General features: G+C 40.6%; 1 protein-coding gene across 1 annotated transcript in view; it reads right to left on the minus strand.

Moving 5' to 3' along the window:
- Window positions 1-25,896, minus strand: part of LOC128732955 (G protein-coupled receptor kinase 2) — a 128,101-nt gene that overhangs the window by 92,431 nt on the left and 9,774 nt on the right. The window contains exon 2 of the mRNA XM_053826437.1: window positions 6,336-7,448. Within this exon, the coding sequence (XP_053682412.1) occupies window positions 6,336-6,387 (52 nt within the window). The 5' untranslated portion in view covers window positions 6,388-7,448. The remainder of the gene's footprint in view (window positions 1-6,335; window positions 7,449-25,896) is intronic.

Here is a 25,896-nt window from a genome sequence, read left to right on the forward strand (position 1 = left end):
GAAAATGCAACAAAGAGCTACAGCAAGCTTCGGCACACTGGCAAAATATAACGACAGGAATTCCATCAGGCCCATTCTCTGCCCCAACAACACTCTATAACAACAATGTAGAGACTTCTGACAGTTCTTCTTCTTTTTCCAGCCAATAGCCGGGTTAGCTGTATCAAGAATTCCTCTCCACTGTACTCGGTCCTGAGCTGCTCGTTGTCAATTCGTTGCGCGTCTCGACACAGGCATGACGGCTTCAACCTGGTCGAGCCATTCTGCCATCCATTCCAGATGCGACGTGGCCCACTGTAGTCTCCCAACTTTCGTCAGACGATGGGAATCTCTCCAAGTAGTGCCTGCGTTTGTACTCCGCCAAAAATAACCCATTTCGTTCAATTACGGCAAGTGCACGTATGTCTTGCGTAAGCAAAGATACTGTCTCAAGTCCGTAGAGGACTACCGGTCTGATTAGCGTTTTGTGCATCGTCAGCTGCATTGCGCGGCGGCGTATGCTCCTTGATCGAAGCGTCTTGCGGAAGGAAAAGTAGGCTAGACTTCAAGCTTGAGTGGTCGTTGAATCTCTTTACTCGTATTGTTGTCGGCGGTTACCAGAGGTCCCAAATATACGAACTCATCCACTTCCAGTTCATCGCCGTCAATAGTAACTGTCCGCGGGAGGTAAACGTTATTTTCTTTGGAACCTCTTCCTACTATACCCAATTCTCATAGCCTCCATTGTTAGTCTGACATAGATTACCTCCGCCGTCCCAAGGTTTCTAGTAATGATGTCGAGGTCGTCCGCGAAGACTAGCAGTTGGCTACTCTTGCTGAAGATCGTTCCTCTCGTTTCGATGCCCGATCGCCGGATTACACCTTCAATTGCTGACAGTTACCGTTAACATAGTTTGGTACCATAGAGATTCTTGAAGAAATCAGATTTCACTGCACAGTCGTCTGGCATTCTTGCGACGTGACCGGTCCACCGTAACTTTTCGGCTTTTGCCAGGTATACGAATTGGTAAGACGGAAATCTTTGTTTTTTACGCATTGATTTGTAACCCAATTCTCCTAGTCTCCTTTTTTAATCTGCGAAAGCTAGGATAGAATTGGACCTAATATCGGATACACCAAGAATATCAAAAACCCACCAGTGGTAGGTACTTCTATGCGATACAGCTATCGTATTTAAATCCGTTAACTTTCTACTCGAATGTAATATTGCAACATACCATTCAAAAATCTACGTGAAAGCTCGTCGACATATTCCGCAGATCCGAGATAAATTTCTAATGATTTATCGTAAACGCGTATCATAAAAAAACAGTGCCGTCTTGTAAAAGGGATAGCTAATAACAGTAGTCTGAAGCTGTGTAAAAGGAGATTCTCGATCGAAAGCATGATGCCCTATGTTTTTTATCGTTTAAAACCTGTACCACGAAATAGAGCCAATGCAAGCAAGAAGTTTGTCACCTAATCAACAAAACGACAGATTAACATGTTTGCCTGTTATGTATTTCAACACTTCAACGTTATGGCACGCAAATAACGCGAGTTATCTGTTTGCTCTGATAGACATTCCCAACAATAACTAAGTGTAAATGAATTTTGGATTGGGTGGTGGTAGCTTCTGAGTTTAAGCGACAAGATGTTTACACAAAATTATTACCCCCGGTCAGAAACGACTATCTGCTAGATATGCAAGGGCGGTGTGGTGGCAACCTAGTACGCGCGGCTACAAACATTGGAAGCTTTCAACTAATCCAACTCACGCGCACGTTCAATGTTTACACTCAGATAACATTTTTGAACCTCGATGCTTGCTTGTCCCTAGTTGATCTAGATGGACGAGATATTTTTAAATCTGCAAAAAAAAAATACTTGAAGTTTTCTGACAGGCAGTTTAATTATTGGAGAAACAATAAACTATACGGTGTCATCTGGATTCTTTGCATCAATCTAAACTATAAATGAATATAAAATTTCCACAGGCACCATTACGTCTTCACGCACCGTTTTCCGGTTGATCTTAACCCAATTACAAATATACACCTAACAACGCTAGACGACAGAAAAAAAATTGCTCACCAATCGATGGACTGAGGACGTCTTTCGTTGAATGAAGGCAACATCGAGCGGTATCTTGCTGCCGAGAGGTCGGTTTCGTTATGATATGAGCGTATTAAGGATCGATAGTAAGAGTGCAGCAATTGCACAATTTCAAGTCTAATTTGAACGGCAAAATCAACCAAATTTGCACTCGCGAGCTTCAATTAACATGAATTATTGACAAATTGAAATTTGCCTTTTCCTCCTACATAGATAGTTAAAAGTCGCTTCGAAATTTGTTTGCACCCTATCAACTACAATTATTCTGAGCGTCAATCGATTATGAAAGAGGAACGGCCGAACAGGAAGTATTTACCGGTTGTAAGGCGTCAATATGATGTTTCCAGCAGCCTGGCGAGAAAAAGCATCATGCGGCAGCTTGTTAGTAAGCATCACAGTTCGCTGGAATGCTGTTAGTTGCGTTGTGATGTGATAATTTAATTTTCACATTGATTTTGATCAACACCGACATTAGTGAACGACCCGGCGATGCACTCGGGTTTTTCCCACACATAGTGATAGAATCGTTGACCAGTGAAGCCAAAAATAGTTCCCCGTGGTAAAATTGTTGCTATATAGTAACAATCTCTGCACAGAGATCCGTAGTAAACGCAAACGCAGAAGCAAGGATGATCCATTAACGATTTAAAATGTTTAGTCCGTAACTGAATGTTACATAACGTAACGAATGTGCTAAATAAGATTTAGTTTAGCTTTCTAAATAAAAATACATAAAATAAAATGTTACCAGTTTGAAAGCAAAAACAAATCTCTAATCTCTCACTTTACTAACATTTTCCACAATATTCTGTCCAAAGATGTGATTAATGATACTGCATTATTTTACATTAAAACTAAAAAAGCTTCACAGTTTCCTTATTCGACAGACTTCGCAACCAGCTGTTAGAGTACAGGACAATTGCAGGTCTATTGATTCTTAGAGCATCTCCCAATCGAGATTTGGCCAATAGAAATGAGATATCCAGTTTGCAACAGATTCTGGTAGGTAGTTAACTCACCGAAATGTTGCCAAAAAAAATCATCTGCAATAAATTAACGTAAAATCATGTTATTGATTTATTTTCGTTTGCAATTGGTATGGTTTGCTATACAATATCTAAAAATGTAGAAAATAGTTAAGTCAACTAAAAGTAAAACAATCTGTCTTCTGTTTGTCTGTGTGCAAACAACAATCCTAAATAGTTCAATCATACGAATATTGACCATCCATACAGTAAGAGTAGCTCCACCATTGTCCATTTTGGTTTTATTCGAACCCGCGTCTCTTGATTGCCGGTCAAAAAAAAATAGATAGAATAGAAGGCTACGGCGCGGCGGTGATGTAGAGCTATCACACACACAAAACTCCATTAAGCGATGATAAATAATTTGTACAGGCGAGTCAGTCGCCAATGCTTTTCGCAATATCAACGCAGCAATCAACGAAGACTGAAGCTTCAGTTAAAGTCTTTGTGTAACTACGTAAACAAGCAACACAAAGAGTCCAGGCTCCCGTCATCAATGGGATACAACGAAGAAGTTGCTGTCGCTCCTCAGGATATATGCCATTTCTGTTCCAAGAAGTTTGCAAGTGTTTCCACCAAAGAAGTATTAAGCATTGACCGTGTTGCATTAGCAGCTAGCAATGTCCCAATATGTGGTCAAAAGCTGAGTGCCATTCATATCAATGTCGTCAATGTCGATAATTTTGAAGGTCGTGGCCATGCTCAAATAGTCCTTTAATCGTGGATACGATGGAGTACCTTTCTTATTGCTGAAGACAAAGAGATACATAGTCTGCTAGCTGTCATCGTTTTGCATATCAAAGACTTGAGTGTTATCTTAGACTCGCAGTTAACGTACGACGTATGTTGTCGCCGAAGTCTAAGTTCTTTAGGATTGCGAAAAATTTCTCTGACATAAACTGCCTCATGATCGCACGGTTGTTGACGAATGACAAGAGTTTACCATCCGATTTTACTACTTCTTTACATATACAACAGGGTGTTCAAGAAGTTCGAATACAACTTTTCATCGTTGTGTAAGTGCGCATCATGTGCATTCTGTGTATTGGTATTGGCGTCAGCTTTAGTCTTACATAAGGGCTAACAGACGCGCAAGGTGTCGACCTGATGTCATTTGTTATTTGTTTACCGTACGCGATGAAGGAATACCGCAACGTCGTAGTAAAGTTGTTTGCGAAAGGTGAGCGACTCGGCGTCATATTTCGGCGGTTGAAATCCCACGGGGTGAAGCAAAATTTCATCTATAACACCATCCATCGGTACTGGGAGAGGGGCTCGACCGTGGACCGTGCTAGATCCGGGCGGCCGCGTTCGGCGAGGACGCCAGCAGCCATCAAGGTTGTGAGGGAGCGGGTTGGTCGAAAAATGAACCGCCGCTCGATCCGAAAGACCGCTGGATGTGTCGATCGGGACTGTCTACACCATCACAGTGAAGGACCTGGGATGCAAGCCGTACAAGAAACGCAAAGTTCACGGGGTAACGGAGGCTACAACGAAGAAGAGGCTGAACAGAGCAAAACTGATACTTTCGCGGCACGCTGGTCAGAAGTTTGTGTTTTCTGATGAGAAACTCTTCATCTTGCAACAGCCGCACAATGTCCAAAATGATCGGCTGTGGGCGCCGACGTTAGCCAGCATCTCCCCGTCCCACATAAACATCCCGCGGTTCCAGAGCGCCGCGTTGGTGATGGTTTGGGGGGCCCTATCCATGTGTGGGAAGCTTCCACTGGTGTTTATCGAGAAAAATGTGAAAATCAACGCCACGTACTATAAGACCGAGGTTCTGGAGAAGGTCGTGGCCCCGACACTTCGTGACCTCTACGGGAAAGATCATTACATCTTACAACAGGACGGCGCACCGGCCCACACGACGAATATCGTCCAAGCGTGGTATCGGGAGAATTAGACTGATTTTCTCGATAAGACTTTGTGGCCTCCCAGCTCCCCGGATCTTAATGCCCTGGACTTTTATGTATGGTCGTACATGCTGGCCAAGCAGAGCGAACATAAAGTGAGCACTATGGACCAATTTAAGAAGCTCATTTCCAAGATCTGAGACGAGATGCCCATGGACCAGATGCGTGCCGCGCGTGGTTCTTTTGAGAAACGTCTCCAACTCGTCATAAAGCACATGTCGTAAAAGTTCTCAATAAACACTGCTTCAATAAAAATTGACTCCGAAAAGAATATTTTGTATTTTGATTTTTTAAACACATTTATAAAGTGTATTCGAACTTATTGAACACCCTATACTCACTCTTCCGCAAATTATGGTGATAAAATAGAGTTTGCTTTCTTATTAAGTGACTCTTGCCTAGAATTTTTTTTTCTAAATATTGTTCGCGATTTCGAAAACGTGTCTTGTGCTTCTATTTTGAAGGCATCACATTTCCTGGATATTTATAAATTGGACTCTTCAGCAGGTCTTCAGTTTCATTCTAGAGCAGCGGATCCGCAATTCAGCAAGTTGGTTTGTCATTTCACCCACAAGCTGAGCCTGCCAGCTACAGTTTGCAGAGCTTCTCGACAAACATACGCGATCTACAACAAATAACTTATTAAGTATTCCGACAATCTTCTCGCTCCTACGTCAAATCGATCAACGTTTCATGCGTTATTGTTCTGTCTCTAGCCTAAGCTTAATAAATAATGCAATGTTTGCGTTTTCCATTCCTGTCTATTTTGTTTGAATGACGACACTTGTATCAATTGTGTATTTAGTTGGTGTCCAGCTGAGGCACCACTATCACGTAACAGCAGTAAATGGTAATATGGGGGCCAAGTTTTAACGTAAAATAAACAACGCAGTTACACACAACGACCCAAAGAGTCAAACCGAACGTTCGGATGTAGGTATCATCCCAGTTCACATAACTGTTTTAAACATGATTTAAATTATGATTTTACTATGACCAAATTTTACTATGTATGAAATAAGCCTTTCAAAGTTATAATTTATTTCAACACATTTCAGGAAGAGTTTTAGCCCTTGCCATTTTTCAAGTTGTGCCACTTCATTCCATGCACAGGCAAATCTTTTTATTCGATTGTTGCTCTGTAAGCTGTGATCCAAACCGTACTCTCAAAATCAGAAATTAGAGCATCCCTTTCCCACTCCCTTCCTTTTTATTAATACATAATTCTGCATCAAAAAACATTTTAAAAAATTTACAAACTGGCGCCGAAAATGTTCACAAATAAACACAAATCACTAACCTTCGCGCGCCTTCAGGTAGACCGTATTGGCCACGATATTCTCTAATTCCATGAGTTCCAGGTTGACGGCCTTTTGTTGGTAAAATTTCGCCCACGAAAAAATCCGATCGCGCTTTGATGTTGCGCAGCACTTTTGTCTCTACTGTAACCCGTGACACGTTTGTTCACCCCACTGAAACGGCTCCCCGTACACTGTGACGAAGCCGTATCAGTGTGGATTGTTTGCGAACTCCGTTGCGTTGAGGAGTGGAGGCTGAGCAGAGGGGAAATATGATGACGGCTTCAGACTCCGAACGGCGGCATGAAAATTTCAATTTCCAGATGCCGCCTCTTTCACTGTGGCGTCTGATTTGCTCTAATCTTCGAACGATTATCTTCACTCGATGATGGAATCGGTAAACATTTGCTCTCTTGGTATTCTGGTGTGTGTGTGCTTCTTTCTAGCTTCGACGAGGCTAGAAAAATCGCTACCGAGTTGCAAATCGCTCGTGTGTTTAATTAAGCACTCATCCGCAAATATCAAAATTGGCTTTTTATTCGCTAGTCGAGCGGCTGGTGTGGAAATTGCGTAAACTGGACAACTTCATTCACTCGCGATTAGGAAACATTTCGAAACCCGAATTGCACTACTAAATTAAGAATTATTCTTTTTATTGAGCGGATATTTGCAACTTATTCCTTGAAAACACCGATTCAGCTACAGACTATCGATTACTATCGCACACGTTCACTTTGGTGAGCTTGTTTTACCCTACCCTTGAGGAATAGAAATTCTACAGTACCACCATTGCTGAGCCGGCTAGTTTCGCACCTGTCTGTAAATCACCCTTGATTCCGCACGCACCGCACAGTGAACCGTTTTCGTCGGTGATGTTACAGTCTACAAAGTCCGACTCGTTGCCCAAACAAGCGCTGAGTACGTAACTACTACTTCCAACCGAATTCGATGACTGCCAGGGCCACCAGCAATTTGCAGGCGCCTCCGAATAATTTATACGCGCGTACGAACAAATCGCCTCGGTGGCACTAAGAGCTGCGAACGCTACGTGTGCTGCTGCACAATTCTCGTGAACGATTTATCTTCTTAATTTAGACGTCACAAGGGGCGCAGTGCTGAAAATGGAAAGAGAAGCAAGTAACGATCTATTAGTGATAATGTGTTGAGTAAAACTAGCAAATAATGGATAGAATTTGGTCAATAAAACTGAATGATTTTTATACCAACTAACTTACTTAACAAAAAAAATACAAATTTAACAAACTTGCAAAAGTAATTTTGCCAAACACTGATTTTTCAATGCATACTAAATCGTACGAGAAGCAATTGGAACTGGATCCCATCATGTGTCCTACAATTAAGAACCATTAATGACGATGGATGCTCGGTTAAGTTATTAGATTTTCCCATTTCATACGAAATAGACCTTCAGCATTTCCGTAAATGGCAAAAACATCACCTTGCACAAAATGGAGTCTTTTTTCTAATCTGGTACTTGCTGTGAATTGCTGAAACAATAGACTAATATTCAAATTTATCTCATAGTGGTAGCCCATTTAAAGCGTCTATAATACAAAAAAATTGGTTCATTTTTGATCTCGATTTAGGTGTACAAATATTAATTTTACACAAATGATTTTATTTATATTTTCAAGAAAAAATAGGAGAAAATCTTCGTCGTCGTCGTCGTCGTTAGCAGCCCAGAGCCAGGGTGGCTCGTGCTGTTTCAGGCAATCGTCTCTATTCAACTCGATAGACTTGTGCCACTCGTCGCCAATTTCCCATTCGTCTAAGAAATCGCAAATCACTTTCGAGTTGCTCGAGCTATCTTGCACGTTGAGCCCTCCTGTTCCTGGTACCCCACCGGTGGGGTTGTTGTAAAGAACTGTTTTCGTCGCACTGTCGTCCGGCATACTTACGACATGTCCGGCCACCGTAGCTTACCGACCTTCGCCAGATGTACGCCTCCGCCACTGTGCGCTTCCCGTTTGTACTTCGTCAATATTGTTCACAGTACCTTCCACACAAACACGGCAAGGACATGTATATCTTCCGTGAGTCACGGCATATCTTGTATATTTTCCGTGCGTCATATGCATGTCTTCAAATTCATAAAAAGGGTTTTATGCATCGTTGCCTTCATACGGCGGTGTATGCTTCTTGATCGTAGTGTTTTGTGAAGGGCAAAGTACTTCTTTTTCCATGTGTGGACTCATTACTGCGTCCAGTATAGTTGATCTATTGTAATATCGCCCAGGTATTTGCTGTATAACCTGCACTGCATTTCTTTTTGCTATAATCGCTATTGAGTGAGCAATATGCTTAATAAATTTTATGTGTGCTTGGGTGTATTGTTGTATTGAGGTTTACCCTTCCTTCAAAGCTTGATCTACTTTACCCACTTTCTCCTCGCTGCCAGCACTATCCCATATTATAGTATAGCCGTCCCTGGCGAGGACTGCTTCGTTCCTCTGACCAGTACACTTACCTATAGGGGGGACTTTTGCGCTGTCGAGAGGCTTCAGTGGGTAAATATATAGAATTCAGCATGAAGGAAGGGTAAATGAGGGGCCTGAGAATAAACCCATGCTAAAGTCACTTGACATCGAATGGCTTGATTCTACTACGATTCGAACCCACGACCACTCGCTTGTCAAAGCAGACTCAATAACCTTGCGGCTACTGAGCCCCCCTCAGGCAAAGTACTTACTAGTGTTGTTGTTCGCGGTTACCAGTAATTCCAAATACACGAACTCATCTACCACTTCTAATTCGTCGCCGTCAACGGTTACCGTCCGTGCGAAGCACGCGTTTGTTTCCTTTGAGCCTCTTCCCTTCATGTATTTGGTTTTCGTCGCATTTATTTTTAATCCAACTCTCCTGGACTCCGCTTTCAGTCTGGCGTAGATTGCCTTCGCCATCGTAAAGTTCCTGGCTATGATATTAAAGCCGTCTGCAAAGCCTAGGAATTGGTTACTTTTGGTGAAAATCGTGCCTCTCGTTTCGATGCCCGCTCGTCAGATCGAGATGTTGAACAGCATGCAGCATGCAGGAACTCGAAAGTGTCCCCGAGATGCGCACGAACCACATCACTCGATCCAATGTAGCTTTGATCAGTCGCGTCGGTTTATCCGATCGTGTGCTGCTTTGAAATCAATAAAGGTGTGATGCGCGGGCACGTTGTACTCCCGACATTTCTGCAAGATCTGTTGATGGCAAAACTCTGGTCCGTAGTTGCACGAGCCCCTATGAAGCCCACTGGTAATTCTCTAAGAAACTTTGTACTAATCGGCGACAAAATAGAATTTGGGAGAGTACCTTGTAGTCGGCGTTTACCAACGTTATGCAGCGATACTTGTAGCAGTCGAGCCGATGACCCTTTTTATAGATAGGACAAACCACTCCTTCATTCCATTCCTCCGGTAGCTTCTCCTCCTTCCAAATCTTGGAAATAACCCAGTGTAGAACCTTTGTCAGCAATCTTGGGCCATGTTTATAAATCAGGGTTTATTATCAGGGTAAGGAACCATCATCAGCCGTCATGTACAAGGCGGTCCTTACCAGCGGCTTTGTAGGTCTGTCTGCAACAAGTCGATTTCTCGTTTGAATTCTTGCCCCTCCCATGACCGAGCGTATTCTGACCCAGCCGTCTTCGAGGGTTAAAGCACCAAACTCCCCGGAAGCAGGCAGTGCATTCAGTATTCGCGTTGTTCTCAGCAGATTATCAAGCTGCCTGATGTTCAATCGAGGAGGACGACTTTGACGTGTCTGGTATACGTTTTGAGCGCACATATACTGTTACTCGATGATGATCAGAGGCAATATTCGCACCCCGTAGGAAACATAGATCCAGGACCTTAGAGAAGAACCGATCGTCTATGAGAACGTGATAAATCTGGTTCACTGTACGTTGGTAAGGTGATCTCCAGACGGCATTGTGGATATCGTGGCAAGGGAAAAAGGTTCTTTCAGATCACCAGGGCTCGGGAAGCGGCGAAGTTTATATATCGTTGGTCGTTATCGTTCGTCTTGGTATGCAGGTTATGGGGTCCTATCGTCGGTCTATACATTTCTTCCCTACCCTACCTGGGCGTTCATATCCCCGATGACGACTTTGATATCCCGTGGCGAGCCGCTGTCGTACGTTGCCTCCAGCCTCGCATAATACGCTTCCTGCTCGTCGGGTCTACCAGTGTATGTACAGATGATGCTATATTTGAAGAAACGGCTATTTATCCTCAATACAGACATTCCCTCGTTGATCACCTTCCAATCTATTACGCGATACTGCATTTTTCCCAACATTACAAAGCCAGATCCCAGTTTACGCCGCGGATCTTCCATCCTTCTTTCCTTTGTGGCAGATTTCCTGAAGAGCTACGATACCGAAATTACGGGGTTCAAGCTGTTCGGGTAGCATCCTGTCACCACCATCGAGGTTTAGCGATCTGCAGTTCTAAGTACCGAGTATTCATTCATCATCCTCGTTTCGTCAACTAGGTCAATGCCCGATATTCCGATCCTTACCTGCATAAATGCTCGAAGTAGTTTGATTTAGGTAGGTTGCCTTACTGGGGCTACGCTATCGCGTCTCGAGATAGTACTGCCATCTCATAGTGCGAGACAACATTGTAGGCAACGTACATTTGGGTTGTCTATGATTAAGATAAGCTTATTCCTTAAAATTTTCCTTCGAATGGTATTTTTATTCGTCTTTACCTTCGATTTCCTCTTCATGATAGCCCAAGATGTTTCAATTGGTCTGAACATTTGGGGGACATTTAGGTGGGTTGAGGTCTTTCGGTACAAACTACACCCCGTTCAGTTCATACCACTGCTGTACAACCTTGCTGCAGTGATGGGTCGCAATATCTAGCCAAAACATCATGGAATAATTGTGAGATGAATGTGCAAAATGCCCTGCTGTAGGCACTCCTTAGAAAGATCTGAAGGTTTCGCTTTGAAGGGTGATCTATTTGGCGAAATTTGTAAATAAAATATAGCGCATCTTTCCACGCTATTAGTGTCCGAAATTTGTTTAGATTAACGTTTAGAAAAACACGTCACAAGCTTATAAAAACCACCCTCCATTATCTAATTTTCCACTCTTTCCCCTTCACGTCTGGTTCCTTCCAATTCTTTTTTCAGTTGGCTCCGCGGTACGATGCTGGTCTCACAAGCCAGTTGTCGCATGTTCGTATGCTGGGAGAGGCTGTTAGAGTCAATAGGTCGTAACACTAGCCCAGCCATTGTCGTGTACCCTAGCAGCTGGCTGTGTAGTCTGTTGAATAAAAGCAGAAGGTCAAGTTTGGACAAAACGGAATGTAGCGCCTTGACTTTGCTTTTTTTTCACGGATCACCTATTTATCGACTTCATGATACAGGCCGCCTATTATGCTATCGACCGTGAAGAGTCAAGAAAAATAATAGACGCGAACGGCTTTTTCGAGGAGCTGACAAGACGGATTAAGGCTACAATAGACGGATGATGTGCAGAGTTGCGTGAGGATATCGTGCTCATTATAAAACTCGTTTTAAACACACAAGGGACTTCGACTAAATCCAACCAATCCATCAGCTTCGTTGGCGACATAAACTCTGTCGGAAGGACGTTCCAAGCAGATGATGAACAGTATACCATGCTGAAAAATGAAGTAGAGAAGGTTGAATTGATTCTAAGCACGTCAAAGATTATCTGTTAGCAGAATGAACCGAGCGGTATCGCGCCATAGAACCAAGTGGATATATTTCTATATTTCGGATCGTTGGTGACGTCACATTACAACTTCAGCATATAAATTCGCAAAGATATTCCTGCCGGAAGTCAGACTGCATAAAACTTAGACGTCTGGTAAGTTTCCCCGCTAAGGGTTAGGTCAAACGGAGAAAGACCTAGGATGTGTGGGACATTTCAGAAAACGGAGGTAGAGACAACAGTGGGCTGAGTATGTTGGCATAACATTGTCACGCAGGTGAAGTCCTAACGTACATCGCACCAGAATAGGTAATTGCAGGGATTCTATTCAAAGTGTTAGTTACGACACATGTGACCGAATTTATACCATAGAATTCTGCTAAGCAAGTCAAGAAAACCTTGGGGATTGAACACTTCATCTCCAGATTCAGATTCTCTCTGACAAATCGATCACTTTCTTGTTGTTAAGTGTTAACGAGCATTTCCGGGGTTCCCCAGAGGAGTAACCTCTGACCCCGTTTATTTTCGATATTCCCTATATTACCTCCTGGATGCCACCAATGACGTCAAAATATATATGATCATCAATAGTACCAATTATTGTGCGGATTTGTAACTAAGTGTAGACCGCATGCAAAGTTGATACAACAAACGTAATTCGCAGATACTTTTTCATCGCAGAATACAGCAGCAGACAATGTTTGTTCATTCTATTTCCGGACACATAATAGAGCGGCCTTAACAGACTTGCGACTATGTAGCAAAAATAATGTCTGCTGACCATGTAAGTTAGATGATTTAAAGTTCGTTTCGTGGCAGCGATCGGATTATGCAAAGAGCTACCTATTGGAGGAAGTAAATGAAACGGTCATAACCCATTTTGAGATTTGATTCATCACTTTGCAAATTACTGTGTAGTAAAACCCTGAATATTACATTCCATCAATTTTATCAGCTGAATTTAAAAAAAAAACTTCCCGATAAAATTCCACAATTAATAGAACTGTTTTCTTGAGAAACCCAACATGTGCATTTGACACAATTGTAGGAAAACAACAAAAAACTGATTTTCGCAAAATATTTTCAACCCCAATTAAAAGGGGTAGGTGGAACCTACAACCTTTTTCCGGAATTTGAGTGAAGATGTAGGAATCCCCGAGAATTCAAAAGTGTCAAAAACTCATGAGCTGGATTCCGTACATTCAAGGTACAGAAGGTCTCAAACCGTAACGAAAACAGAATACGATCGCGAAAAGCCGTGCCCGGAAGTTATACAATCAAAAGCTGACAAAACCACACTGCTACGTTATGGACGAGACCTGTGTAAAAGCGGACAGCACTTTGTAGACAGAACCCTTTCAGCGGCATTCTTTTTGAGCTCAAGGATCATGTCGCCCGTGCGAGAGCGGTGGATACTCCGCACATCCGCGCCAAGACCCTTCAACTAATCATCGCCTCTCATGGCCTTCAAAACTTCCGAATATTTCGGCCCCTTAGTTTTGAGGATAACGGCATCGCCTTTGCTCCTCTTTTTCCTGACTACTTTCGGTGGAGCTCGATCCTTCTCTTTCTTCCTGGCAAAAATTAAAATATAAAATTTAGGTTTTATAGTTTGCAGTTCTACAAAATAACGGTTTAGTAGAATGGTTTTGATGAAAAAAAAATTATTTAGTAAATTTGCATGTATTTAATTACCGAAATCAGTTCTGCGGCGATCTTATGACGGTTTGGTTGAACAATCAAGATAACCGCTATGTGAGGATTTTTCTTGTAATCTGCAATAATGTTGGCTAGAGATGAAATGCCCGGTCAGATGGCACGCCTGCAGAAGTTCCGCTTAAGATACAGAAATACGTTCGAGTTGCCGAATGTGCACATAGTTTCATTCAGACGACAGTTCTAATCGAAAAACGAAAGCAGGTCACTTTTCCTTTATTTTGCACAAGAAATACTAAAAAATTACAATTTCGTTATTTACCTACAAAATTCTAGAAAACTTCACTCGATTGAGCATGCTACCGAGCATGCTTTAGATTTTGTGAGATACATGTATGTGAGGGGCTCTATATATAGTCACTCTACTTCCCCCTTAACGACGAAAGTGTTGGCAACGCTGTCATGTGAAGCTGTCACAGTGCGCGAATAAACATTGGCAACATTGCTCTCGTATCGGCCTCTTTTTCCAGCAGACCCTTGGACAGGTAAGACGTACTTTGTTCACACAGCGCTTCTCCACGTCGAGTGATTTCTACAGTGCGATTTATAATGGCGTCTGGCATGAAACCTGTTATGCCATTGAGTATTCACATTGGCGATTCCTGCCTACTATTTCGAACAGTTGATAGTTTTTTTACTCTCGTAGAATCATTCGACATGGAGGTCTGTTATAATTATCCAAGTGACGTGTAACGAAAACCGTCTAAAATATGGTCTGTAAGGAAAACGACCAAAGATAAAATGGCGTGCCGAGACGACCGCCGTGTGTGTAATAAAAACCACATGAAATATGACGAGTAAAGAAAACCGTCAAGACTTGAAGGTGTGTAATGAAAACCACCTAAAAAAATCGGCGAGTTGAGACAACCGCTGGGGGGTAAAGAAAACCCTCGTGAAAAACTCGGCGAGTTGGGACAACCGCTGGCGGGTAAGGGAAACCCTTCTGGAAAAACTCGGCGAGTCGGGACAACTGCTGGCGGGTAAGGAAAACCCTCCTGAAAAAAACCGGCGAGTTGATACAACCGCTGGTGGGTAAGGAAAACCCTCCCGGAAAGAAAATCGGCAAGTTGAGACAGTCGCTGGTGTGTAAGGCAAACCACCTAAAAATAGCAATTGCGTGAGTAAAAAAACACAAAAAAACAGGTGCGTAAGATAAACCGCCTGGCTTAATTAAATGGCGTGTTGGGGACGGCCGCTAAGAAATACATGTGTTGTCATAAGCGCCAGTTATACGTCAGTATTGTTACTTCCAAACATATCACCACGATTGAAAACAAACAAAAAAAATCAAATCAGCAATCAAAGATGTTGGTTTTCTGTTTAGTATGTCGTAATGATTACGGCTAGCAATATATATGTCAGTAATGAGTTGCTGTCAGTCGAAATTTACAGAGTTGCCAAATTCTTATCGAGCCAACGAAATGATCGAGTTGTCAAAATAAATCGAGCAGTGCGAGCGGTGACGAGATAGTAACAGTTGTGACGACTTCCAATGCAAACGAAATATAAGGTGAAATATTGCGGAGATATGACGTCACATTTTTTATCATTACGCTATAGGTAGAGTTTTCCAGTGATGATTGTGTTGGTGCTTGAAAATGAGGTAAACAATGCAGTAAATAAAAGAGATGCATTCCTTTGTCACCAAGGAACGAAATAATTTTTATCTTTACGCTAGCTCAAATGCCAGCAAATTATCAAACTATTCGCTTGAATTTTGAACAGGATGAAAATTTGACTGAGATATATATTCTACAGTAATGGAATAAACGGAGCAACATGATTAGTTGATATTTTTTGGTTTATGTACATATTCAATCCTGCAGCTCCAGTTGTTTCCAAAAATTAAGCAAAAACCATGCATTACACGCGTATTTCGTTTTCGCTAATATAGGTGGCTAAACTGTTAAAAAACTATTGGGTTTTTTTTCTTAAATGCAAGTGTGTTAGTGATCTGGGGGCACACAAAATCTCTAAGCCAGGCATATTTGTATGCAGAATGTGTTTGACTGCCATTTATGCTGAATATTTCAGAATTTGTGTCTGTTAGGGGTGCAAAAGAATTTTTTTTTATAGTTTACATGGCAAATAATGTTGTTTTCCCTACACACTGACAGTAAAGTTCCGGTTATGTAGAGAAAAATAATGTTTATCGGACACTTTAAATGCTTCCAGATGTACCAAAATTCTTAACACAGAATGTACCAATGGCCGATATTTTATTTCGATATTGTTGAATTCCTAATCACTTGTGTGAGTTCTCATGTGCGGGCATGCCGTAAACGCGTTATAAAATCAAGACAGAGTTGACTTAATTTATAAATTGGAATTTATTGGCGGCGACTTTAGCAAAAGTTCTGTATTTATATTATAATTTCCACAGAATTGTGTATTCACTCAAGAGGGTTAAGAAGCTGCCCTTCATTTACGAGCGGATTGTCAAATTTAAAATTAAATTGATTTTAATCAAATTTGAATACCACATGCAGAACCGTATTTAATAAGTTAAAGGCAACTAGTAGGGTGCACAGATGTATATTAGGTATCCAGTTCGAATGTTCCTTATTCAAGAGGTCTGCGCTTCTTCTACTTGGTATCATTTATTTAAATATGTCGATAAAAAAATGAAGTATTTTGAATATAATCTCTTTCATATTAACGAGAGCAAAGCAAAGAGCGGTGTTTTCTTTTCATATGCCAAATAATTTGATCAAATATATGAAATTGCAAATTTCTCAATATTTAGAGGAACTGAAAGGAACATTGGTTTATTAGAGCGGGATTCTTTTTTTAGAGAAGGAGGAGGATGTGAGATACATGTATGTGAGGTGTATGCAGGACTCTATATATAGTCACTCTACTTCCCCCTTAACGACGAAAGTGTTGGCAACGCTGTCATGTGAAGCTGTCACAGTGCGCGAATAAACATTGGCAACATTGCTCTCGTATCGGCCTCTTTTTCCAGCAGACCCTTGGACAGGTAAGACGTACTTTGTTCACACAGCGCTTCTCCACGTCGAGTGACTTCTACAGTGCGATTTATACTGGCGTCTGACATGAAACCTGTTATGCCATTGAGTATTCACAGATTTCAAGAGCTTTACTCAGGATTTGCTGAAAATTTACTCCGTGTAACTTGTTTTATTCATACGGAATCCGATGCTCGAAAAGTAAACTTTAAACTAAGTAAACTCATGCGTTTTTGACAGTTTTGAATTCTCGGGGATTCCTACATCTTCACTCAAATTCCGGAAAAAGGCTGTTGGTTCCACCTACCCCTTTTAATTGGGGTTGAAAACATTTTGCGAAAATCAAACGGCAGCGATCCGGGTAAGGGGGAAGATTGGTAGGATCTCAAATACATTTTCCAGTATCGTACGTTCAAGAGAGCAGTACATGACTTACAGGCAACGAGTATCCTCGAAGGCCCGTCCTATTCTAGCGATGAACCGTAGTTGTCTACTCGCTTTAGATACGATCGCCGTGCGGTGCCTGTTGGATATCAGCTTTCTGTCAAGAATGACGCCAAGATCATTAAAATGATCCACTCTGTTTAAAGCTTGCCCATTAATAGCATACTCGAAGACACCCTTTAGGTGTTCCCCGTCAATTAAAATACATATATCGAATACATAAAGTATACTAAATTAAGATAAGTTGAGCTGTTAAGTCGACCTTTACGTCCATAATTTATTAAGGTTTATTTGCATCAATATAAGCATAACATATACGTAGCTACATAGCGTACGTAGAATAAACTAAGTTCTAGTTCAGTATCTTTAAGACATATTTGCAGCATACTAGTAATAATGGCATCAAAATGGCCTTGAAAGAAATCATGCACCTGCAAATAAGCTAAGAAAGTATTCTTGAAGATGTGAATGAAGTTATCAAATTTCTTGTCTACACATTTGGTGATTCGGACATTTCTACGGCACGCTTGTTTCATCTGCTTTCGATTTGTGTAGAAAATATTCAAGAGAAATCTCGTTGTTTGAAGAGAAAAGTGTTCAATTTCACCACTCGTTCGTAGAACTTAATCTCCAACGTTTTGCCACCTAGATTGTTACCGCAACTAATAAATAAAATTATATTTTCAGTGTTACATCTAAGTAAAACTTAGGAAATAACTAATCTATAGAATTAAGGTATTCCGCATTTGCCAGATTCCCAGCTATTTCACCTAAATAACTAGCGTAACGGTTTTTTTCTAACGGTTTACTCCAATTTATCATAAATGCAAATTACTTGTTTAGAAGTTCTTTGGTAAATGACAGCGTTTTGACAGAGTAAACTCTATGTTCGAAAGTTCGAACTTACTATGATTCTTGTTGAGTAAAGTAAACGTTTACGGAATTGAGTAATTGCTCTGAGACTTTACTTTACTCTGATTCGAGCTGAGTAAAAGTTTGCAGAGTAAATGCTCATTTTTATTCATACGGCTTGACTCATCTAAAATTAAAAGAGAAGAAAACTTATCCAATTTAATTCTACTATGTATATTTTATTCACGACAGATACGTATTTCGCCTACGACTTGCAGGCTTCCTCAGTGTCTGTTTTCGAGTTCGAAATACAATCTGTGGTGAATGAAATTAATAGTGGAATTTAATCGGAAAAGGTTTTCCTTTCTTTAATATCAGGTTTCGTATACCGCTAAGATGCTCCTAAAACTTCAGTCAATTATATCACATTTGCTCGCGAGACTTTTGTTCTGAATATATTCAAACAATATCTATATAATCGTTCGCAGTAAGGGAGGTCGTTGACTTCTTCATTTACTTTCGGGACATCACATTGGTGTAGATTCAAGCCGGAAAATTGAGTGCAAGGTAGCAGCACTTTGTTGCTCCCGAAAGAGTAATATGACAACACAACCTCACAACCAGGCTTCATTTGCGATTTTTTGCTCAGTAAATACTCATTTGACCACAGCGCCCCAGCGAAACAGAATTCAAAAAGGAGGTCTAGAGGACAATTGTAGAGTTAATTGTTATCTATAATATTGTTAAAGAAAGTATAGTTTTATTTTTTGTATTTACGGCGCCATGAGACTGCTACCTCGTTGGTAACCAAATGAGTGTTACCAACAGGATAGCAGCCCCATAGCGCCATAAATACAAAGGATAAAATTGTACTTTCTCCAGCAATATTGTAGATAATAATTTACTCTACAATTGCCCCTTACACTACTTTTTCGAATTCTGTTTCATCGAGGCGTTGTAGTCAAATGAGCATCTACTGAACAAAAAACCGAAAATGAAGCCTGCTCACAACTCGTATTCATTCGACAATATGGACAAAATGAACCCATCCATGCAATTGCCGATGTATTCAATCTCACTTATAATTTATTCGAGTTTGAGGTTTTATTAAGTGTTTTGAAATAAAACTACGTTTTACGAAAAGCAGTGTGTAATTCCAAAAAAAAATGAAAACAAAAACAGTGCAATCTGACCTTTCGACTACAATTGTATTTTTCAAAATTCTAAATATTAGAATAGTTGATAATTCAGTTGACTACAATGGCAGTTATCTAACTCTTCAATTGCTACTCTTCGCATAAAAATTACAAGAATATACGTTAAGCCTTGTATAGAAATTTGATATGCCATGCCTTTATATTATGCCATAATATTTTCGTATTACAAATACCCAAGTTCAGCCTGGTATCGCATAAATTAAGCAAATAAAGAAGCGGATCAGGTTGCAAGTATCAGGTGAAAAAGTGTAGTTGTGTTTTACAAGGTGGATAACCATTAAAATCCTACTTCTACTTGCGGCAAGTTACAGCCGCTTCACGGAAACCTACTTTTCTGATGCGTGATTATTTATTTTTATTATGATATTTTACGATCAATACCATAAATCAGCAAAGGACACCTCAACCGATGCTAACTTTCAGTACCGAGTACGTGCGAGTCAAATGCAAGTGTTTGTCTTGCTATATAGATACTTGCCTTCGGCAAGCATAAAACGAACTTCAAAGCCATAACTCACTCACGCAGTTTCGCCCGTCGATTGCTTTACAACTGTCCAGCAGCCATAAAGAGTCGATCTGGTTTAGTCATATGCTGAGATGAAACTCAGTTATAGGTTTTTAACTGCCATACGCTACACTCTTGAGCAAAAGTTTGCAATCATGATCAATAAAAACTTTTATATTTTCACGATGATTTCGACACGAATTCAGAGGCGAACTTTTCTACGTTTAACGCGGTATGAAGAAAATAATCTATTCAGGAAATTTCTTCACTGAGTCCAAACATAAAGTGACTTCTGTTGTTTGTGGATTGTTTGAGAACTTAAGCCTGTAGTAAGACCAGTCGCCACACCCGAATAGCACTACACTGCTTCATGCAGTTGACACAGAAATCAATGCGTGATGTACTAGCTTTATGCCTATGAGTCAAATAATAATCTTTTGCAACTATTATATCACTATTATTGCTATTCACGAAAGCAGTACTAGAGAAGGATATATACACGACTTGTTTTATTCATCGAAGGCGAACTTGTAGCCTAAACGATATATTAAATTTTTCACTTGCTAGGATAATAAAAAGCAAAGCATTGGGTTTCTACCGTCTTTAGACATTACCCTTCTTTATCGACAGACTTCGCAGCCGGCTGTTAGAGTACAGGAAAATGACGGGGCCAGTGCAACGATCCCGCTGACTCTATCTAGCAAGCACCTAGCCGAGATTCGAACATACGACGACTGGCTTGTTAGACCCGCATCGTACCTCGAAGCTAACTGGCCGCACTCTAACTTTTGCTAGGATAATACGAAGCCTAAATAAAATGAATATAGTCTAACTATCCTGCTGAATCTTTGCGTGGTTGAACTAAAGCCATCCTGTCGCCCGTGCGATAAAGTTTCGTACTGCTAATTTTGTCCGTTCATTAAATTGCGTTTGGTAACCTCTTCAAAACCGTAAAACTGTAGGTACAAGCAGAGCGTCATTGCCCCCGCAGTTCCTGCGACTTCTGCATTTTTACTCACTGCTCGCCGCCAGCTCCAAACGCAGCCAAACCAATTGGTTCCATTAGCTGAGACTGTGCCGGCGGAGCTCTCAAGCAGCAAATAGCAACTCTTTCGGTTGTTCCATTAGTGTCCTATACGCGCAAGTCTCGCATAGAAGATACCCTCCGATGCCATTCACCCACGTATATCTTTCCAGCGTGGCAAGTAATACGATTTGCTACACTGACTGATCAGCAGATGCTCCATCAGGGCAATGGAGTCCGTTCAGATGAGAAAAGAGTAAATCGCGCAGTGCGGCAAGGAAGGCAAAGGTGAATGAAATCGTTTACAGTCTAATTGACTTCGTATTTGCTAATGAAAAGCACCCGGATCGATTTCCCATTTGACTACTTCTGGGCAAGCAATTGTACCCGTCACACGTATACAACTAAATCGCGCTGTGCTACCGGGTTCCGAGTCCACTAGCAACTAGAGCCAACCGACGCGCTATGAAATAAATGGCAAAACCGGAAATATTCTCCGATAACATGTGAAGTCAGCACGCGGAAAACTATAATCCTACGAGCGACGAGTGAAATCGAAAGCCAGAATCAATTGAAAAGCCAGTTACACTTCGAAAATCATTAGCTTTCATGTAATACTTCAATGTCATGTGAATTCGTTCAGGGATGTGTCAACAGTAACCAGATTTTTTGTAATTATGTCATTAATTTATTTAATTGACGCTTTTTAAAGGCAGTAATTTACATATTAGCACGAATCAAATAAAACTCGAATATTGCTAAAGATATTATCAAGAACGATACATTTTAAATTTGAAATGAAACATAAAACAGTTTATTGATTTACGTGGTTATTGGCTTGTTTGGCGGAAAGTTTTACACTATTGAAGATTTAAATGTGATATCGGCGCATTCTGACGTATTCTAATTCTAATTCCTTAGTTGCATCCGCTTTTCGATAAAATGCTTGCACCTTATGCAATAGATTGAGTGACAATGGTTGCCTTTTTTTGTTTTAGGCGAACATATGATTCCTTATTCTTCAACGTATTTCTTCATATTCAAAACTACGACTACGTTCTGAGCATTTAAGCGTTCTGTGCAGCTGTAAATTGAAAAATTCCGAGCAACATTTCAAAAGGTCGTAGAGTTGGATTTCGAATTTGGCAACAAATGCGTGTCGCCTATGTCGCCAAAATCGAAACCGTGCCAAAATCGAGACCCTTTTTTGATATGAAAAAATTGAATGTAAATGCGTTAGAAATTGAGAAAATATTATTAATCAACGATTGCAATCATTTTATGCTTGAAAAGTCCGCCAAGAGCTATCCGTCCGGTGCGAGTAAGTTTTGCGCAACCTGCGGTAAGTCGTAGTCCTACGGCAATAAAAATATTATTGTTCGAACACACTGAGGGCATCATTTTTGCGTCATTCAAAGCAAGTATGCGGAAACTGACTGATATTTAAGCATATTTTTTTAAAGCAAATATTTTGTGTTGCCAAAAATGGATACTTTTGTTGCCAAAATCGAGGCATGCCAAAATCGAACCATGTCAAAATCGAGCCATACCAAACATGAAATCCTACTGTATATGTAAATGAGCCTGGTGATACTAGTTTCACAAGCCAGTCGTCGCATGTTCGAATGTCGACTGGACGGTGCTGCTAGAGACAGTGTTGGATCGTTACACTAGCACCGTAATTGTCCTATACTCTAATAATCGGCTGCAAAGTCTGTCGATAATGAAGAGTTAAGTTTTTATTTATTTATTTATTTTTGTCAAGCATTTGTAGACTACATACAATAATATTATTACAATGTTTACTTATATACTACTAGCTGACCCGACAAACTTCGTATTGCCACAAATTAACCTGTGTTGTACATAAATCATGAATCTCGGATGATCTTTGTCACAATCTCGAGTTTTGCAAGCCCCCCAGTGGGCGGCGCTTCCGACGGCGGGTCACCGGCAACACTCGCGACCGTCTCGTCCTGAATGATCTAGTGTTACTATAGATAGTTTTTGTGGTCTTGTATTGACTAATGTTTTATGGAAGAGTCTCGAATTTCTCGAGTTCGATTAGTTTTTGAGTTTCGCAAAAATTTCTGTTTTATTTGTATGAGAGTCCATATCCCCCTACCACAGGGGTGAGAGGTCTCTAACTACCGTAAAATAAATTCAAGACTCCAAAATCTCCCACATGCCAAATTTGGTTCCATTTGCTTGATTAGTTCTCAAGTTATAAGAAAATTTGAATTTCATTTGTATGGGAGCTCCCCTCTTAAAAGGGGAAGGGGTCGTAATTCACCATAGAAAAAATTTCTGCTATCTAAAACTCCCACATGCCAAATTTGGTTCCATTTGATTGATTAGTTCTCGAGATAAGAGGAAATTTGCATTTCACTTGTATGGAAGCCCACCCTCTTAAAGGGGAGATGGGCCATAACTCGCTTTCTAAAGAAGAGAGGGGTCTCAATTCACCATAGAAAAAAATCTTGCGTCCAAAACCACTTACATGTCAAATTTGGTTCCATTTGCTTGATTAGTTCTAGAGTTATAAGGAAATTTGTATTTCGTTTGTATGAGAGCCCCCCTTCTTAAAAAGGTAAGGGGTCCTAATTCATTATAGAAAAAATGGTTGCCTCCAAAAACACCCACATGCCAAATATGGTTCCATTTGCTTGATTAGTTCTCGAATTATGAGGAAATTTGTATTTCATTTGTGTAGAAGCACCCCCTCTTAAAGTTGGGAGGGGTCCTAATTCACCATAGAAAATATTTTTGCCTCCAGAAACGTCCACATGCCAAATTTGGTTCTATTTGCTTGATTAATTCTCGAGTTATGAGGAAATTTGAATTTGTATAGGAGCCCCCCCTCTTAAGGTGGGTAGGGGTCCCAATTAATCATAGAAAAAATTTTTGTCTCCAAAAACACCCACGTGCCAAATTTGGTTGCATTTGCTTGATTAGTTCTCGAGTTTTGAGGAAATTTGTATGTCGTTTGTATAGGAGCCCCCCTCTTAAAGTGGCGAGGGGTTCTAATTCACCATAGAAAATATTCATGCCCTAGAAAACTTTCACATGCCAAATTTGGTTCCACTTGCTTGATTAATTCTCGAGTTATGAGGAAATTTGCATTTCATTTGTATAGGAGCCCCCCTTCCTAAAGTGGAGAGGGGTCCCAATTCATCATAGAAAAAAATTTTGTCTCCAAAAACACTCACGTGCCAAATTTTGTTGCATTTGCTTGATTAGTTCTCGAGTTATGAGGAAATTTGTAATTTGTTTGTATAGGAGCCCCCCTCTTAAAGTGGGGAGGGGTCCTTATTCACCATAGAAAATATTCTTGCCCTCGAAAACTTTCACATGCCAAATTTTGTTCCATTTGCTTGATTAGTTCTCGAGTTATGAGGAAATTTGTATTTCATTTGTACAGGAGCCCCCCCTCTTAAAGTGGGGAGGGGTCCTAATTCATCATAGAAAATATTCTTGCCTTCGAAAACCTTCACATGCCAAATTTGGTTCCATTTGCTAGATTAGTTCTCGAGTTATGAGGAAATTTGTATTTCGCTTGTATAGGAGCCCCCGCTCCTAAAGTGGAGAGGGGTCTCAATTCATCATAAAAAAAAATTCGGTCTCCAAAAACACACACATGCCAAATTTGGTTCCATTTGCTTGAATAGTTCTCGAGTTATGAGGAAATTTGTATTTCATTTGTACAGGAGCCCCCCCTCTTAGTGGGGGGAGGGGTCCTAATTCATCATAGAAATTATTCTTGCCTTCGAAAACCTTCACATGCCAAATTTGGTTCCATTTGCTTGATTAGTTCTCGAATTATGAGGAAATTTGTATGGAAGCCCCCCCTCTTTAAGGGGAGAAGAGTTATAATTCCCCTTATAAAGAGGGGAGGGGTCTCAGTTTAGCATAGAATAAATTCTTGTCACCGAAAACACCCACATGCCAAATTTTGTTCTATTTGCTTGATTAGTTGTCGAGTTATGCAGAAATTTGTGTTTCATTTGTATGGGAGCCCCCCCCTCTTAGTGGGGGGAGGGGTTTCTAACCATCACTAAAACCTTTCCTGGCCCCAAAAAACCTCTACATGCATATTTTCATGCCGATTGGTTCAGTAGTTTTCGATTCTATAAGGAACATACAGACAGACAGACAGACAGAAATCCTTCTTTATAGGTATAGATACATTATTCCTATGGCTAAGTCGCAGTTTAATTTGGATTTTCGACATAATGATGTCAATTCTTTCGCAATTTTGATTATAAAGGCGCACCATGTTATTGACTGGTCCATTTTTCGCATAATTGGTCTTATACGATTTTTCCATAAATATTTTTCCAGTTCTAAGGCTACGACACAGCGCATAAAAATTTAATTGAGCAAGCAGATCTGCGGGCTGGATGCGTTGAGAAATAATGTCATTGATAAAGTAAAGCATTGCATGTTCGCGACGTTCTTTAAGTGTTTGTATATGGATGAGCATGCAGCGCGCTTTATAAGATGGTAATGGAAATACTTTCCAGTTAAGTTTTCGAAGCGCGCATAGTAGAAATTGTTTCTGAACAGATTCAATGCGTCCTTCGTATAACGCAGTGTGTGGTTGCCATACAATATTGCAATATTCCAGAATAGGTCTTACATGTCTTAAAATGACGGTTGTCTGAATCGATCATTTTTCTTGTCAACGGCCAGGCCAACTGCGCAGCATGTACCGCAAAGAGAATTTCAAAGAATCAAGTGGAATTATAAATGATACCTAATTCCATTCAACGCTTTGAAATCGAAGGGAAGGAAGGAAGCGTGGACCTCCCGTACCAAACGCTTCCCGTAAAGATATTGGTGTATTTACAGTTTACGTTATACAGTATACAGTATACAGTCGTTGGGAGTATCTTTGCTAATAAAGGTTAAGTGATAGTTCGGACCCTCGGAGATGAACTTGTGGTTTTTAGACCAAAAGCCAGGCTGCAATAGGCCAAGGTTATAGCGCCTTATTTCGCTCTCTGAAAAGACACAAAACAAACAAGCAAACGAAACAACTGCCAAAATGGAAGCGAAATATGAAGTAAGATGAATTATTTGGTTAGCTACTTATTCTAACTCATATATTGTATATTGAGCAGATTCAAAATGGCATCCGA

The sequence above is a fragment of the Sabethes cyaneus genome, chromosome 1 (assembly GCF_943734655.1).
Source record: "Sabethes cyaneus chromosome 1, idSabCyanKW18_F2, whole genome shotgun sequence".
NCBI classification, from domain to species: Eukaryota; Metazoa; Arthropoda; class Insecta; order Diptera; family Culicidae; genus Sabethes; species Sabethes cyaneus.